This window comes from Polistes canadensis, unplaced genomic scaffold, assembly GCF_001313835.1.
Source record: "Polistes canadensis isolate GaletaPanama2010 unplaced genomic scaffold, ASM131383v1 scaffold_131, whole genome shotgun sequence".
Classification (NCBI taxonomy): Eukaryota; Metazoa; Arthropoda; class Insecta; order Hymenoptera; family Vespidae; genus Polistes; species Polistes canadensis.
In genome coordinates, this window is record NW_014569678.1 from 237,047 (window position 1) to 256,131 (window position 19,085).

The window sequence follows — 19,085 nt, forward strand, 5'->3', positions numbered from 1 at the left end:
TTAAATTAAAAAAAATTTTTAAAAGAAAAGGAATTTAAAAATATCTCACATACTATTTATATATTAATTAATAATTAAGAATATAAAATATAATTATTCGCAAACAATCCGAATTTGAACAACGAAAAACACGTGTTAATGAACGACGTTTATAAATTAAAAAAAACAAAATAATTATTCCTCTCCCAGTTCTATAGAAAAAGATTATTTATAAAAATGATCATTTGTTATAAAGATCTTTTAATTATTGTTCCCCTCGGATATCTGACAATTTGTTCTAAAACAACAAAAAATAAAGATAAAACACAGTAGTAGTCGTGGTCGTACTCGGTTGATGAAAAAGTATTAAACGGGGGGGATGGACAGGGGGGAGGGGTTAGGGGTTTAGACTGCACTACGCGATTCGTGAGTTCTTTCGGAAAAGGATGGAAAGGAAGGAAAGAAAAGAAAGAAAAAGGGGTTGAAGGGGGTTGGAGGTGGGTGTTGGGTGTCACAGACACGAGGGCTGCGCGTGTGTTTGTTGCACTCGGTGCAATTCCGTGAGACCATTCTCCGCATTTAATCGTTTCGTCGATTAATCACTACTAGATCACCGTTTTTTTTTTATTTTTTTTCTCAAAACACCATTTTCGTTTCTTTCCCCCGTTGCAAATCCGGTGTTGTTCAAACGAAAAGCGAAAGTTGTTGTTGTTGTTCTTGTTGTTGTCTAGGTTAAAGAAATGTTTTTCTTCGAAAAGTGCAACTTGTCCGGTTTAGTTTATTTCTTCTTCTTCTTCTTCTTTTTTTTATCATCATTTAACTGTAATCATTTTAATCCGAAATAAACATAAATTTATGCGTGTATTATCCTTTTTTTTTTTAATTTTTTTTTTCGAGCAACCAACCCCAAAAATTGATCACACTTTGGTATGAGGAAAACTTTGAAACGAATGAAGAAAGCAACCGAACATCGTTGACTATATTTATTTCTTTCTGTGTGTGTGTTTTCTGCTTCTTTCAGTGTAGGCTTGTCACGTACACTACGTGTATACTACTTGCACCGTTAGGAGGAATTCTCTCCTCCCCACCCCTCACCCCACCAAACTTGACTACTACTACTACTACTACTTCTTCTTCTTCTTCATCTTATTATTATTATTCTTATTCTTCTTTCTTCTTCTTTCTTCTTCATGGTGTTGTTCGGCACGCGCGTCGTTTCGTTGCTCATTCTTCTGCATTTCTGTCTCGTTACTCGATTTATCACGAGTTTCGTTTCATTCCCATTTAATAAGTTTTGTGTTCTTCAGAACAGAACAATAATATTCATTCGTACTCTTAGTTAGGCCCACCTCCCTCCTCCTCCTCAACCCCTTCTTTAGTTTTCGTTCTATCATTCTCATTCTTTCATTCATTAAACTTTTTTACTTTTTTGTTCAAATTCCCTCTCGCATTCGTAAGAGGATATAAATTAAAAGGAAAAAAACAAAACAAAAGAATTAGCGTATAATATTCGAATAAGGGAATTGTCGTTCCCGAAAATAAAAAAAAGAGAATGAAATAGAAAAAAAAAAAGTGTGAAAATCCCTACTACTCCTCGGCTTGTAACAAACTACGAAAATCCTGTTGCAATTTGGATTCGTGATAACTCCAAATATCATTGAAATCCTCTTCGTCTTCCTCAACGAATATAGATTTGTTGTCATCGTCAATAGTTACCGATGACGAAAAGATTTGTGGATTAGGTGAGGGTGAATAAAATTTGATTTCCAAATCCCGATGACCGTTCGGCGAGGTAACAATTTCCGTGGATACCTCGAGGCCCTTAGAACTTGGTGAACCAGCTGAATTACTTAAGTTACCGTTCGTCGAGGATACATTAGAAGTGCCGTTGGTTGTATTACCACTACCACCACTACCACTACTACCAGCACCAGCTGATGATGCTGTTGTATCACCATGCCAAAACGTTCCAACACCACCACCACCACCACCAACACCACCGCAACGTTTGCTGCCATTCTCGGATTGACCCCTGTCACCAATCACGCCGACATCTCTGCTAGGTGCAGTGGTAATCTCTTCGCTGAAGTAACTTGTCGGATCACTCCAGCTACGCCTTAAAATTACTGCGGTGCCGGAAGTGGCTGCTGCACCTGCTGCACCTACTTCTGCTGGTGCATCACGTTCAGATCTCGTCAAACGCGAACATTCAACAACATCGAATAATCTTTGATGATTATGTTGATGATGCTGATGATTCTGATGCTGTTGATGCCGATTTTGACAACCAAGAGATGAACCACTACTACCACCACCACCACCACCACCACCAACACGTGACAGAAAGATTTGTTGTTGAGTAGAAGGGTATTGATTAACAGGACAAAAATCATTACACGTTGGTGCAGTTAAATACGGTGAATATCCATTCTGATCAACGTCCCATATTAATCCGGACGGATCGCAATAACGACACTGACATAATCCCAATCCGTCGGTAAAACCACCACCACCACCAACACCAACACTACTACCATCCTCGCAATTTCCCTGTGCATCGTTATAATCCTGATGATGAACGTAACGAGATGGAACATTATTATTGTTGTTGTTGTTATTATTATTACTAACTACGTGATGGTGGTGATGATGATGATGATGATGATGACTATGCGGCCTGTAAACTGTTTTAGATTGAATTGCTCGAATCGTGCCAGGTATTACGACGTTTCTGTTGTCGTCCAGCACTTTCACTTGCACGTGCCGATGCGCGTACCTCTGTTGCCTGATGTCGGCAATGGCTTGCACGGAAGAAGACACCTGCGCCCGGCAAGAACCGTAAACACTTTCCCTGCCGATTATGGGTGGTCTTCTATGGTTTCTATGTTGAACCGATCCACTTTCGTATCTTTGTTGATCGTAACAACTAGCCGATGATACATAAGGTTTCAACGTCATCGTCAGATTGGATTGTTCGTTAACAACACCGTTAGGACTCGTTCGCTGTTGTTGTTGTTGGTGATGATTATGATGATTATGATTAGAATGATGATGATAATGATGATACTGTTGCTGGTGTTGCTGCTGTTGCTGTTGAGAGTCTTCCGATTTGGTTAACATCGTTGTAGTAGAACTCGTCATTGTTGTTGTCGTCGTAGTTGCTGTCATCGTCGTCGTGGTCGTCATCGTTGAACTGGTATCCATCGATGACGTTGTTATACCTCCGTTAGGTGGTTTCCTATCTTTCTTTCTACGTTTCCTTGGTTTTATTATTCTCGGTAGACTGTTTTCCGAATTATTAGATCCAGAACTTTCATCGCTAGCGATACTCAATGAATCAATGTTTGCGATATTTGTTCCCGTAGAATCTTTCGATGAAACATTCGAACAATCATTACTATTCTTTCCGTTAGTTGTCTGGGCCTTTTTCGTAGAATCCATTGGCCTCCTGGGTCGTGGTGGTACTGGACATCTCGTTGATCCATTGGTAGTAATAGTAGAACCGTTCATCGTACTGTTCATCGTGTTTGCCGATGAGTTTCCATTACCGTGAACGTAACCACCAACCGCGAGATTGTTGCTGCTGTTACTGTTGCTGCCAAGGACACTGACACTGCCGTTTCCAACGTGTATTTTGCCACGATTGTGAAACCGACCAGCGAGAATCAATGGTGCACCTTGTGTGTGAATGGCTAATCTTGAAAGGGGACTTTTGTGCAGGTGTCCGTTCAGCTGCTGCTGTTGCTGCTGTTGTGACTGCTGTTGTTGTTGTTGTTGCTGTTCGCAAGTTTGCGATTGTTGTTGCTGTTGTCCAATCGAATTAGACAAACCTTGATTACATCTACGAGGACTGGACGTCATCGAGATGAGCGGTGCACCAACCCAACCACCAGAAACCGTACCGTATTGCATAGAACATTGTTCCCCACCACCGTTACCGTAATTCTGTCCACCAACAGTATAACAAACTTTCGTATTATTCTTCCCTCTTAAATTATTTAACTCCTGTTTTTTCCCAATTATTGTTTTATGGGTTCCGTTTCGAATATTGGATGATATCAAACAGCTACCGATGTAACGCTCCACCTCCAGGGTGCCCTGTGAGCCTGGGCTCATCCTTACAATAGGCTACTTATCTAATAAACCCCTTTTTTTTGTTAATCACACCTTATTATATTTTATTCTTAACAGATGAATTATTATTATCAGCTTAAAACAGGACACATTTCAACCCCGTTTTATTGGAATAATATAAAATTCTTCTTTCCTCTCTCTCAAGTTTTCCTTTATTAATCCTTCTTTTAATTTTATTTATATCATATATATTTTTTTTATTTCTTCTTCTTCTTCTTCTTCTTCTTCTTCTTCTTCTTCTTCTTCTTCTATCACATCAAAGAAGAAAATAGGAAGGAGGAAGAAGACGTGGAATAAACGATCACAGAACACTCAACACCACTGACCCAGTTTTCTTCTGTACACGTCTTTCCTCTCGGCATCTCCACGAGCCAAGTGTACTCGATCTAGCCCATGATGTATGTGTCCTCGATAATATATGTATTCTCGATCATCACTCTCTCTCTCTCTCTCTCTTTCTTTCTATCTTTCTTTCTATCTTTTTCGATTGGAAACGATCCTTTGATAAAAATTATAATAAGAAAAAAAGAAAAATCGAGAAAAGAAAAATAAATCAAAGGAAAGGAAAAAAAGCAACAGAAAATAAAATTGTCAAAATTTAAGAGAGAGAGATAAAAATATGACACGGAAATATTAATTAATAATAATCGTTAATCACACCGATCGTAATATGATATTATTCACAAGATTTCATATATTTTTTTCTAACGTTATTATTTCCCTATGATATTAACATATTATTTTTAAAACAATACGCGAAGAATATAATAACTATGTCCCCCCATAAGACCGTACGAACCCACGGCTGGAACGATACTGAGAGACTACTAGCTCGGTTGAGCGCGCCTCTCTCTACACCAAACGTCTCTCTCTCTCTCTCTCTTTTCCAAGTCACTCCGACGTGGGGAAGTCTCCCCACCCTTAGCTACGCGAACACACCAGAGTACCAGCACCAGCACCAGCAGCAGCACCAGCAGAACCCACCACCACCAGTAGAACCCACCACCACCATCACGACAGTCGCCACCACCACCACCACCATCACCACCACCCACCACCCACCACCATCAGCAGCCACTACTACTCCACTCTACCACCACCAAGTGCCACACAGCTTGCTTGCTTGCTTGCTTGCTTGTCTGCCTACCTTCTACTACTTTACTTCACAACGATACACCGGCTCGACAAAACTTATATATATGTATATATATGTAAAAGTAATATATATATACATATGTGTGTGTGTATTGAAAGTGTCGTTCTTCCTCCGGATGACGGCGTCACAATTTAGCGAGCTATCGGAGAAAGCCGGCCAGTACAGCACACCATATATATACACAACACATATATACATATGCATATAAAAGATATATGTATGTATGTATGTATATATGTATATATTCTAAAGTTAACACATCTAGAATCTTTTGTGAGGAAGGAATTTGTTCCGGTCCAAGTTGCTTTGACTTTCGACGCTTCCCTTTCGAAAGATAAACTCAAATATAACCTGCTTTTCCTTTCTACACGACCGGGTATTGAGGGGGCGGGAGGGATGAGGGAAAAATACTCATAAAAAAATGTGCAGGGTTAAAGATAAGAAAAGTCTGACGATTAAGTTTGATAATAGAAAAAACGGGAAGACAAAAAGGAAACTAATACTTTGCTTGTTTGTTTGATTCTACTACTTTGTACGAGAATAATTATTATAAATTGGTTTATTATTTGCATTCATTTGTAATTTACATAAAATAAATTCGACGATTGAGAAGATGTGTTCAATCTTAAACGGAAACGAAAAGAAAAAAATATCCATTTGCTTAATATTAACGTTTCTTAAAAAATACAATTCCCTTTTTGTTCCTGTTTCCTTTAAAACCCCCTCCTTATCTATTATTCTTAATTCTCGATCGAGTTTCCAATTTATTCCGATGTAGTCAAACTGAGGGTGACTCAGGGGGTGGTATCCCGATCGTACTTCTTCTTCTTCATCTTCTTCTTCTAGCAAATAGCTACTTTGTATCATTGGATCTTAGTGAGGAAAGGGGGCGGTTGGGGGTTGGGGGTTGGGTTGGGGGGAGTCTTGTAGGAAGGAAATGTAAAGTAATACCTCTCGATGTCACTCGGAAACGAGGAATAGAGAGAACTGATAATGACGAGAAAGCTCGTCACGCTGGGACGAGTTCTAGTTTACTACTACTACTACTAATACTACTACTATTAACTAACTAACTCTCTCTCTCTCTCTCTTTCTCTCTTAATCTATTTCTCTTTCTCTAGCTCGATGTGATTGGTAAATAGTCGCTTTCGAATCGGTTGTGTTGCAGCACAGGAGTGAACCAGAATCTCTCTGATGTGTTTGCAAAGGATACACACACTAAAAGACAAGATAAGATACAAGAGAAACAAAACCCCTACGTTTGAAAATTACTAACAGGGGGAGAAAAAGAACAAAAGTACAAAAAAAAAAAAGAAAAAGAAGAAGAAGAAGGTTCAACGTGAAGAGTTGACTGAGCTGATTGACTGGAAACTTATGCGAATGGAAATAGATATCACTCGAAGTAATAACAATGAATACATACATACATCCATCCATACATGCTTAAAGCTTCCTCTCTCTCTCTCTCTCTCTTTTTCTAAGCCCTATTATCGGATACGGAAGATCAAGCAAACGTAGTCAGTTCTACCTAACCAGATGATGATACGCGTACTCGTTTATGTTCCAATTTATGTGCGCACGTGGGTAGGAGCTAACGAGAAAGCCAAGTCGTGAAGATAAAAGTGAGAGAAAGGAAGAACAGGGAAGGGGACAAGAAAAAAGTAGGGGCATCGGGGGAGAAGAGGGGGGTGGAAGGAGGGGGGGGAGGAAGGGAAAGAAGAAGAATGAAAAAGAACGATATCTTTGATCGTGGCATGGCACCCTCGCATCGAGGTCACGAGTACTTAAAAGTAGGTCACAAGTCATCAATCGCTTGCGGCAGCAAACCAAGCTACCAAACGATCCATCCGAAAAGAATTATTCCCACCGCTGCCATCTTTTTTTTTTACTATTTTTTATCTTTTTTTTAGTTTCTCTTAACATACATAGAAAAAATAAGGAAACCTAAAAGACTTTAACTTCGACATTATGCACTTATAATGCATTTCTTTTCTTTTTTTTTTTTTTATTTATTTATTCGTAAAGATGAGAAGAAGAAGATCACACACACACACACACACACACACAATCTCGATATCAAATAATAATTTTCATTTATTTATTGATTTTTTATAGATCACAGACAGGATGATGATGACGATGATAACTCGGTACGTTAGATTTGCAAAAAAAAAAAACAAATGTTATCTAAAAAATGATTTTATATATATATATAGTTAGGTATATAATTCATGATAAAAAATAAAAAGAGAAATAGGTAATTCACGAAATAATTCGATGATGCGGAGCGATGCGGAACGAGGTATACGTTTCCGGGCTCACGATCCCCATAATAGGATCTCCGTTGCATCTATCGTGAGAATGACTTGACGATAAATATTGTCTCGACCGATGACGTTTAAAAGAGATTCAATTGCATCGAAAAACGGGGCTAACGATGCCTACCAACAGAAATGGCATCTATACATATATATATATGTATATATGTATACGTAACTAAACAGCTAACTTGCTAAGTTGGTAACTTGCTAACTTGCTTGCTTGTTTGCTTGCTTGCTAACTTGCTTGCTTGCATTGGTTGTTATATCTTCGAAACGTTAACCTCACGATCATTTTCACTTTATCGATTTATTCGATCTAACAAACGACACGTACCGTTAGTAATTGTTACTACGAGTTGTATATTTTTACGTAATGCACATTTTATACGAGATTTGTGTAACATAATACGATAAAACGTTTATACTATTGCGTGTTAGATGTTAGACATTTGGTCTTATGACGATAATTGTTAAATCGTATAATTAAATTGATTTTCATAATTCGATTGAACATAAAACTGAATGTAGATAGAATATATTTTGTTTTGATTATTAGGTTTATTTTTTTTTTTTTTTTCATTTTTATTTCGTATATTTAATATTTATATATTTTCAATGATTATAATTGTTGTTGTTCTTATATTAAAATTCTTTTAAAATCTTCAAGAACAAGTAAATAAATCATTCAAAAATCAATGTATTACAATTGTGAATCATTTTCAAAATAATATTATATATATATATATATATATATTCTAATATCTTTTATCTTTTTCTTAATTCATTAATCAAAAATCTTAAATATCATTCGTTAATAAATTTACATAGCAAACAAACAAACAAACAAACAAACTATCCATTTATTTTTTATTCTCCCCTAGTTGTTTTAAACTCCTGCCCCCTAACCATCACCACCACCACCCACGAATCCATGGTTTGTGATAGTTCCCCTTGCGGGCGGCCGATTATTACCACCGGCTTTGCTATAACTTTTCTTAGAAGGTATCCATTATCGTGATTATTGTTCGCAAGTTTATGGTCGACGTTCTCTTCTATGGTGCAAACCAACTGCCTACAAATATTCTCTCAAGAAATAATAAAAAAAAAAAAAAAAAAGAGAAACAAAATATATAAATAAGAAAAAAAAAAAGTGAGAAAGAAAAACGTATTTCGTATTTCATTTATCCGTCATAGTCCGTCATAGTCCGTCATAGTTCATCCTAAAAAACGTTAATCGTTAAACGAGAGATATCTAAAGCAAAAAAAAATAGATAGATAAATAGATAAATAGATAGTCTGTCTATCAGTATGTGATAAAAAGAGATAGAAAGAGAATGACGATGATAAAACAAAATAGAAAGATGTGTGTGTGTGTGTACACACCAACAACGAACGATGGATAAAATGAAAAGAATTAAAAAGAGAATAAAAAAAAAGAAAAAGTGTGCACCAAGGTGTCGTGTCGTTTAAATTCTTCTCTTGCTTGGTAAAAAAGAAAAATAATAAAAAAAAAAAGAAAAAAAAATAGAAATAGAATGAATGCGGAAGGATTCGACGTCGAAGATCGGACGCGGATTTTGCGCGTTATTACTCGTCGACTCAAACTGTCAGCTGACAGTCCGATAATTGCACACGAACTCTGGATGCCAACTATACACCACCAACCATCATTCGTACCTTGGACAGATCGAATGAGAAAGAAGAAAAGAAATAAAAGAAGAAATGGATAAAAAGGATCAAAAGGATAGATATATTGCAACTTTTTTTTTTTTTGGGTTCTGTATGTGTGTGTACTTTTTTTTTTGACATGTCCTATTGAAACACACGAAGCAGTGGAAGGGAGGAAAGGGTGGGGGAGGGGGACGGGTAGACATAAATTAAATAAGAGCAAATATTCGCGATGGAATCAGATTGAATTCAAATATTAATGAATATTTCCAAGTCAGAATTTTCTTCTGTAACATTCCCGACATTTTGGCACGTTCAATTGGGCTAACCGTAAATTCTAAAGTAGAATCTCATATCAGGAATAATCGATTCATTTATAAAATAATTCGTTTGTTAAAACTTCGAGAGCCAACGTTTTTTTTTTTTTTTGTTATATTTATCCTCCTTCATTTTATTTCTATCTTTTTCTTTTCATTATTTTTTTTTTATTTCGATACACACTTGTACAAATGAAAAAGTAGAAGAATTTCGGTTTTAGTATTGCATAATAATGTTAATTTTTTATCCTGGGGTGATCACTTAATTGTTTTCGTGTTTTACAATTTAAAAATTAACGCGTGTTACATATCTAAAAATTTATTCAGTTATTTCAATTAAAAAAAAAAAAAAAAGGCATACCTGAGTGGCATTAAATCATCAAAATATAATCGTGTGACTTGAAAGAAACAGAAAAAGAAAAAAAGAATAGTAACGTTGCTTTACAGAGAAAAAAAAAAAGGGAACGTAAAGAGTAGGGGGAGAGGAAAAAAAGAAAACCTAATTCTATTCTTAAAAAGTTTTTCTCATTTAATTCGAAGAAAGTAAAAATTGGGGAAAAAGGGGAAAGAAAAGGAAAAGGAAAAGGGAAACGGGAAAAAAAAAAAAAGAAAAATCTAAAAGACTAATCCGCGAGAAAGGAAAAAGAAAGTCATTTCTAAGTGAAGTTTGGTGAAAATTCCTAACACTCTCCTTTTATTTTTGGTTAGAACTACTACTACTATTACTATTATTACTATTCCTCATCCACACTCCCAGGTGTAGAATTTGCCACTTCGTATAAAGTTCTCATTCGTACGTATATAAATACTTACAAACGTGCAAGTAAAAATAGAAGAAGAAAAAGAACCAAATAAACAAACCAAACGAAAAAACAAAAAAAGAAAAAAAGTTACTAGTTTTTCCCCTACGGGGGTATTAAATCCGACCGATTGGCAAAGATCCCAAGTTGGGCGCTAACGAACGCGAACCAAAACCTGGTTGGCTAGGATATATACGAGTGGTATTTCGTAATCGCAACGAGTATACTATGGATAAGGGTTTGACGAAGGATAAATAGCCTAAAACCAGTAGTAGTAGTAGTAGTAGTAATAGTAGTAGTAGTAGTAACTAGCCCGAGCTCGATACTTTCAAGGGGGTTGAAGTAATCGTCGCAGTAGTTGGTAGTAGAAATGTTTCTGGTTCTGGTTCTGGTTTTACTAGTAGTGGTGGGTGGTATCGTTTGCTGTTGACCCGTTACTGGCTGTCTGGTTGGCTGCTTTTACATGTTCTGTTTACATCGATTTCGGTAGCAATGGAAACACGAGCAACGATACTACTGCGCAATCGTATAAACGCGTGCCACGTTGTTGTTGAATCTATAGGAAAATAGTGAAAGGAAGAGAAAAAGAAAGGGGGGATGGGGGGGGGAAGGGGGGAAAAAAATAAAACAATAAAAGGAAGATAGAAAACGATTTACGTTCGAAATTTGTTCAACCCTCTCGTCGTCGTCTACATCAACCCACCACTACCACTACTACTACTATTACTATTACTATTACTATTACTACTACTACTCTACCTTTCCATGGGTTTCCAAGAGAATTCGTTTTCTCTCAATCGTGTTTGGGAAAGAATTGATCGAGGGAATTGGTTCGTCGTGTCGGAGTTCTACGATTACCACGTCTGTCCTCCCTGTCGACATGAATATCAGATTCCCCTTCAGCTACCAACTATTTTTTTCTCTCTCTCTCTCTCTCTCTTTTTCTTTCTTAATCCAACCATCGTAGAAAATGGAATGATATTAAACGAAATAAGAATGTAATTATTAAAACAAAATGCGTGACAATTAATATATATCCCCACCCCATATTTCATTTCAATATTTTTCTCATTATTTTTTACTCCATATCATCTGATTTTAATAATAAAATAATAATAATAATAAAAAACGAAATATATGACAAATAATTCTATATTCATTGTTAATTGAAAATTTATAACATACACAAGTCGAAAATTATTTTTGTATAATTGAACAAAAAAGAAAAAATTCAATCTTATTTCATACTATTGTTGAAAATTATTTTTGTACAATTGAACAAAAAAGAAAAAATTCAATCTTATTTCATACTATTGTTGAAAATTATTTTTGTACAATTGAACAAAAAAGAAAAAATTCAATCTTATTTCATACTATTGTTGAAAATTATTCGATAAAAAGTCTTAAAGAACGAATATTATACTTAAACGTAAAATGTAACACGTATTGAGGTCCACCCACCCTCCCTCCCTTTCTACCATGCAACAAGGGATATACACATCGATGGGAAGGTTTGCCCTAAGGGTTAAACCCGTCGTCAAAGTGGAATGACGTGCAGTAACGCGACGAGGGAATCGAGACATTGACGCGCCATAGGGACATTCTAGGGAACATTCTGGGGAACATTCCTGCGTGTCCGATCCGCATAGAGTGGATCGTTCGACCACCACCGACAACCACCATCTACCAACCCCCCATCTACTTACTCTCATCTCTTCATCCCTCCTCCTACACCCACCCTTCTACCAATACACCTACTCTAACTGAACTTGCGGAAGCCTACAATCACGTTGGTTAATCAATGCTGACCAATTATCACGGCGGGAGATTTGATTTCCCAACGGTCCTCTCCAATATAACACTTCTATGTATGTGTGTGTGTGTGTGTGTGTGTGTGTGTACAGGTTGAAAATAGAAATTCTTATCGACTAGTTTGAAATCAATTGTCCGATCCATCGTTTAAAGGAAAAATATTTCCCATTGATTTTATATAAAAGTAAATAATCGATAATTAAAAAAAGAAACTAATAATAATAATAACAATGTATCGTAAGTTTTATACATGAGAATTATAATATTTAACGAGTCGCACAAAGATAAATCATTAAGATAAAATAGGAGAAAAAAAAATAGAAAAAATTAAGGAACAAATTCACGGTGGTAAACCTGCAGTCTTTTTATTTTTTTTTTGGTTTGCAACAGAACGAGTGTACCGAGTGTTGAAAGTTTGAAAAAAAAAAAAGTGTTGAAAAGAAGTAAACGATTACGAACAATTTTTCCTGCGCTGAATTAAAGGACATGGGAAATAAGACAAAAAGAATATGTGCGTGAGAAATAAAAAAAAAAAAAAGAAAAGAAAGAGAGATACACAAGCAGGCAGGCAAGGGGGAATGAAAGAGTGGGATAAAAATAGGGCAAAAAGGGAAAAGAAAAAAAAAAGGGAAAAGGAAACCGTGTAGGGGAAAGCGACCATTAAACGTTTGTAACTTCACTTCGTACGTGCCGTGGGATTGCTGTGGTACTTTCTGATAGGTAGAGATACTACACATATACTAGTATATAGTATATATATGTAGAAAAAATAGAAGAGATAAAAGTAAGATGCTTTAAGCAGGAAAACTTTTCTATCGCAAGTGAGTACTTCTCTACGCGAACGTTCGATTTGCTCTACTCGAAGCTAGCTTCCTTCGGCTTAATGAAATTGCTAAATCTACCGTTATTTACCATCAAACACATACACACACATATATATATATATATATACACCATGGAATTTAAGATGATATTTATCTCTACCATATTTCGTCGCGTTCGTGGCCAACACGAAAAGCACCCTTTTACTTATTTTTTTTCTTTATATTCTTATTTTTTTTTTTTCTTCCTTTCATCATCATCATCATCATCATCATGGTCTATCCATCTATCTATGATTTTTCTATCCATGCATAGTCAACCAGTATATATTCATCTTTCGATACTAATACGAATACCGGTTTTCCTCATTTTTATTTAACTTAAAACCTATCGTCAGTAAGAAGAATTACGACGACTGTGGTGAAAGGATCATCAAAAGAGAGAGAAAGAGAGATAGAGAGAGATAGAGAGTTCAGATGATTTTTATCCAAAAGACGACGAGGAGCACGTAGAAATCGATTGGAAATAACGTGAACGGTTATGAACGATAATTAATGAACGACCTCGCGGTCACAGTTCGTTTCGATTGCGAACGAGATACCGTAACATATATTCGATTAAAATAAGTTCCAACAACGGTCCGTGACTGATGGACTTATGACAACATCTTGTTTTAAAAAAAAAAAAAGAAAAGAAACAATTTTTCTTTTCCTTTTTTTATTTTATAAACAATTAATGTATAAGTACCGTCGCGTTTAAAATTAAAAAAAAAAACAAAAAAAATTACGTGAACCTTAAAATTCACACTTTATTTCTTTCCCTTTGCAACAACAACCTCCCCCCCGCCCTCCTACTCCTCTTCCTTCCAATTCCTGTTCTATTTTTTTTTAATTCTATTATCTTTGTCGACTGTTTCACACTGAGGAATATAATTCAAGTCTGTTTTTCTTCTTTACTTTCCTCTTCCTTCTCTTTTCCTTTCCACCCCTTTTCCAACCCCTTCAGAATCTTTCTTTCTAACCGACGACACTCATTATATCTCATCCCCGACTAGTGTAATTACGTTATCCTTATTTTTTTCTATTTACCACCCACTTCACCTTAAACTCACCTCAAGCTACGAGTTTGATCGCAATTTTTCAATTAACACCCATTCTAATTATAATTAATAATCTAATATAATCGAGATAGCAATCTTATTTTTAATTAATCGTAAAAAAAAAAACAAAAAATAATTTATATGCATTTTATGCATTTTTATATAAATATTTTTGTTAATATACTCAAGTATTTTTGTAATCGTTTATAGTGATAGGAAAAATAATTAAATATAAATGTAATTTATACAAATATTAAAAGTTAACTAAATAAAAAATACACGTAAATATTAACGTATTATTAACGAAAAAAAAAGAAATCATTTTTTAATAATTAAATAACATATACGTATATTAATAAATTTTCTTTTCGATTTTAATTCAACGTGTCTGTGTCAACTTGAATAAAATGAAAAAAAAAGAAGAAAAAAAAATCAAAGAATATTCTATCGAACTAAAAAAAAAAAAAAAATGTGTCAATATTAAATCAAAGATAATAAATAAATAATCGATGAAGAAAAAAGAGGATCATAAATAGAAATCAAATTAATTAATTTGAACTTAACTTAATACTGAAACGTCTTTTCCGATCGTGTCCACGAGTTGACTGACCAGATAAATCCCCCCTTCTGTCCCCCCTTACGTTCACTCGTACCATCATCCTTCTCTTTCCTAACGACCCCACCCAGGGGTCAAGAAAGATCATCGTGTACGATTATTGATCGAACTGTACGGAGTTACGCAGGTGCGTGACGACGTTAGGAATGACGAGTTGCGTTGTTGCACATTAGAGAAATTATCTTTTTTTTTATTTTATATAATACCTTCGTTAAAAAAAAAAAGATAATAAAATCTATTAACGCGATCGTATAAACGATATAAAACGAATCTACTAAATGAACAACTTTTATTACCTTGTATGTTATTAAAAAGTTTGTATACTTACTTAATTTTTATTTTAAAAGTAAATTGTTTTTTTGGTATGATAGTTTTTTCGTTTCATCTTACCTGTAACACAAAATGAAATAATATTTTGTTATTTTTGAATATAATATTTTTATATAATTAATTAATAATAATTTTCAATGAAATAATATTGTGAATGTTATATAATCATTATTTAGAAATGAATAATAATGCATTAGTTTAACTTATTATATTTTCTAACAAATTACAGGACTCGATCGTTTGACTTAACGTGATATAAATGAAGTGAGAAGGGTTTAATGTTAAATATACGAAATAAGAAATAATAACAATAATATATACATGTTAATTACATAATAAATTCTTCACATTAAAAGTAGCAAACAATAAAATCCCTCCTATCGAAAAATATTAAAATCGTTAAAAAAACGATTTAACGTTTCTACTTAAACGTTACAAAAATGAAACGGTAGAAAAGGATCGAGAGAAAACGAACGACAAAAAAAARAAAAARAAAAAAAAAAAAAAAAAACAGATAAAAGAAGAAGAAGAGGAAAAGAAAAAACGAAAAGGTACAAAAGTACAAGAGTGAGAGAAGAAATATCTCCGGATAAAAGCCACTCGCATGGAAAATCGCAGTGTGTCCCCCCACCCCAGCCAACCCTTCCTTTGCTAACGTATAAAGTAAAATACTAAAATAAAAAAAAAAAAAAAGAAATAAAAAGTGAGAATGAGAATGAAAGAGAAAAAGGTCGTGGAAAGAAGAGGCTTGAACAAAACTCGGTTCGCGAATCGCGATGTACCAGGGGGTGTGTTAGGAGTATGAGGGTGAGGGTGGGAGAGGGTGAGTTGAAATGCTGAGGGTGCAAGAGCACGATACAGACTATTAAGCGTATGCAAAGCAAAGTTAATTTCATTGAACTTTCCAACGACGACTATGATGATGATGGTAGGTAATGGTGGGTTAGTTGTAATGGTGGTGGTGGTAGTGATAGTAATGGTGGTGGTGGTGGTGGTGGTGGTACAAAGTTTTACAACGGCCGCCATGAAATGTGGGGGTTTAAACGGCTGGCAAGAGAATACGTAATGAGGATGAGAAAACTATACCAACGGGGTGACTAAAGGGGGTGGTTAGAAGGGGTTGGGGGTGGTTGGGAAAAGTAAAATATCTGACGTCTGCGCACCGTCGACGTTTAACTCTCGTTGGATAAAAGACTCGGTCGCGTGCCTTTTGTCTTTCTCCACCCCCACACCCCCATCCCCAACCCCCCTACTCCAGCAACTCACTCCATTTTACCCCCTTGTTCCTTTTCGACCCTTCTTTTCTCTTTCTGACACGTATTAAAGATCATCTGTCTTTTTTTTTTCTTTTTTTGTATGTTAATTCGTATGAATATATCTTTCTTGATGAAGAAGAATTTACTTCTTTATGGGGGTGTTCATTTTTTTTGTTTCCCCCCCCCCTCCTCTTTAATATCTTTTTATTTTTATATATTTTTTTTTAAATTTAATAACAAATATTAGATTTATATAATAAATTGATTAGAGTTGGTTAAGTAATAATAATTAGTATAGATTTTGGTTAAGTTTGATGTCCAGTAATATAATGGATCGATAATTGAATTACTCGAGGGGGGAATAGGAAGGGGAGGTGTTTGTTTTACGCTAATACGCGTTTTAAATAATAATGGTACTTAAATCATTATCGTAAAACAATTAAATGACGTCTACTAATTTGTAAAAGTACTTTAAATTTATATATTGTATAATATAATAATCCTAATATTTCTTTCTTTTTTCATTCTGGATAATTTATCAAATTTTATATTAAACAAATATTAATGTTAAACATTTACAATGATATATTGTCAAATAAAAAGTAACTATAATATCACAAAAAAATTCAGAATAATATTTAATCTGATATTCTAGAAAAATATTTTTGTTTTTAATTAAATAATAATAATAATAATAATAAAATAAACAAAAAATGTTTATATATTATTATAATCAATCCTGTTTACGTAGAACGTATAATAATATAATAATGGATAATACATTTATGTAATAACTATGATTCGTAATTTAACAACGTTTCGATTGAAAAAAAAATCAACAAACTAATATACAAAAAAAAAGGGAAAAAAAAATTATTCGAGCACGTAAAAAGCAATGGTTCTCGTCTGTTAATGCCGGTACTTGTATAAACTTCGATCCCGGCACATCGTAAATCGAAAACTCGCAGACAGTTTAACGCATCGTGGCTGCCTTTCCATATCGGGATTCGCACTTTATGGTCCAGCAATACTTCTCTTCTTCTTCTTCTTATTCTTCTTCTTTTATTTTTTTTGTATTCTTACTAACGCATACTAGCTGTATAGAATGTGTGTGTTTTATTTCCTTCCTTTACTTTCCTTATTTTACCTATCTAACTCTCTTTCTCTGTGCCTACCTAACGTGAACAAAGTTTATTTAATGTTATGGAAAAACATTGTGATAGAATGAAACACCCCAGATGTTTGTTACCCATCAGTTTAAAACACTTCCTGTTCCCTTTTCAATTAGTTTATTCAATAATAAGAAGAGGAATAAGAAGAAGAACAATAATAATAAATATGATCATAATTATGATGATGATGATGATGATTGAGAAACGTGACGTTGCTCAAATTATAAAATAAAAATAAGAAAAAATATAATTAATGCATTTATACGTCAGATTATTTATATTTAAGTAACGTGTTCTTATTTTTCTTTATCGAAGTAATGTCATATTACAATGATAATATTTTCAATAATTTATTTCCAATATTCGCAATGAATTTTTATCTAACTTTTAATACAATTTAAACAAAAATCAAAAACATTTGTGCTGCTCAACGTTCAAGTTTAACTCAAAAAGACACATTGATATTTCAAAGATAATTAAATTTATATATATATAGAGAGAGAGAAATTTTATGAACGAGAAGAAATAATTGAATCATTTCTATTACTATTACAATACTATTAAAAGAAAACTGTGAATCAAATTTGTAGCACTTAAGTGGTAAAAACAAACGAGATCTCAGTTTAGAGAAACGAAAAGAAGAACAAGAAGAAGAAAGAGAAACAAAATGGATAATAAGATGAAAAGAGAGAGAAAGAGAGTTGTTGGTTAGTCGAATTTTGGACAAATAAATGAAAAGGTGAGTACGAGGGTGAGCAAGTAATTAGCACGAACAATGGTACTACCATTCATCTTGTAAGATTCCAATCCTACAAACAGGAACTAACGATCAGGGTCTTTTCTCTTTTCTGGTCGATCTATTCATAGCCCTAAACCCTTATCCCTTTACTCCCCTTACTCCTATTTCCAACCCTTAGTACACCTTCGTCTTTCACCGTGTATGTGTGTGTTTTTTTTCTTCTTCTTTTTCTAGTCCAGTAACAGCACCCTTGTGTACACTTCTGTTCACGACAGAATCTTCGAAAGAAAAAGAAATAGAAAAAAAAAAAAAAAAAAAGAAAGAGTAGAAGGAACAACTACTACCCCTTCGACTATAGTGAACGGTGAAATGGGGGTTGTGAATGTTCTCTTGGTTTTACCAGAAATCTCACACAACTAAAAAAAGAGAGAAAGATTTCGTCGTTGTTCGATGAAGAAAGTCCCAAGGATTCGAGAACCCAGGGTTAGAAAACCAACTAACCTACCCTTTACCCCCCCCCACTACCACCTTCTATTTTTAGGATTTTTATCAACGGGTCACGTATCAGACTCGAGAAAGTAATAGTCCAGTTTATTCTACCGTGTGTTTATACATCCGAGAAGAAAATAAGTGGGGGGAAGAATATTATTTTTTTTTTCTTTTTTCCAAAGGGAAAAAATCTCGTAACGTATTAATCAATTCTAATCCTTTATTTGTACGCAAAGTAATTAACAACACTTCAAGAATTTATTATCTTTTATTGTGGGTTACGTTAAATTAATATTTCACTTGCATATATAATTATTTTTTTTTTTTTAATTTTTGACTAGGAAAAAAATATTCAAATAAATTTAAATATAATTA

At 34.4% G+C, this 19,085-nt stretch overlaps 1 protein-coding gene across 4 annotated transcripts in view; it reads right to left on the bottom strand.

The window, feature by feature from the left end:
• LOC106788268 (CCR4-NOT transcription complex subunit 6-like) overlaps positions 1-19,085 on the bottom strand; it is a 249,584-nt gene that overhangs the window by 185,412 nt on the left and 45,087 nt on the right. The window contains exon 4 of one of the 4 annotated variants that reach the window (XM_014751401.1): positions 15,050-15,114. The exons of the other annotated variants lie outside the window; for them this stretch is intronic. Within the exon in view, the coding sequence (XP_014606887.1) occupies positions 15,065-15,114 (50 nt within the window). The 3' untranslated portion in view covers positions 15,050-15,064. Of the gene's footprint in view, positions 1-15,049; positions 15,115-19,085 lie in introns of those variants that run through there. 4 annotated transcript variants of the gene reach the window in all.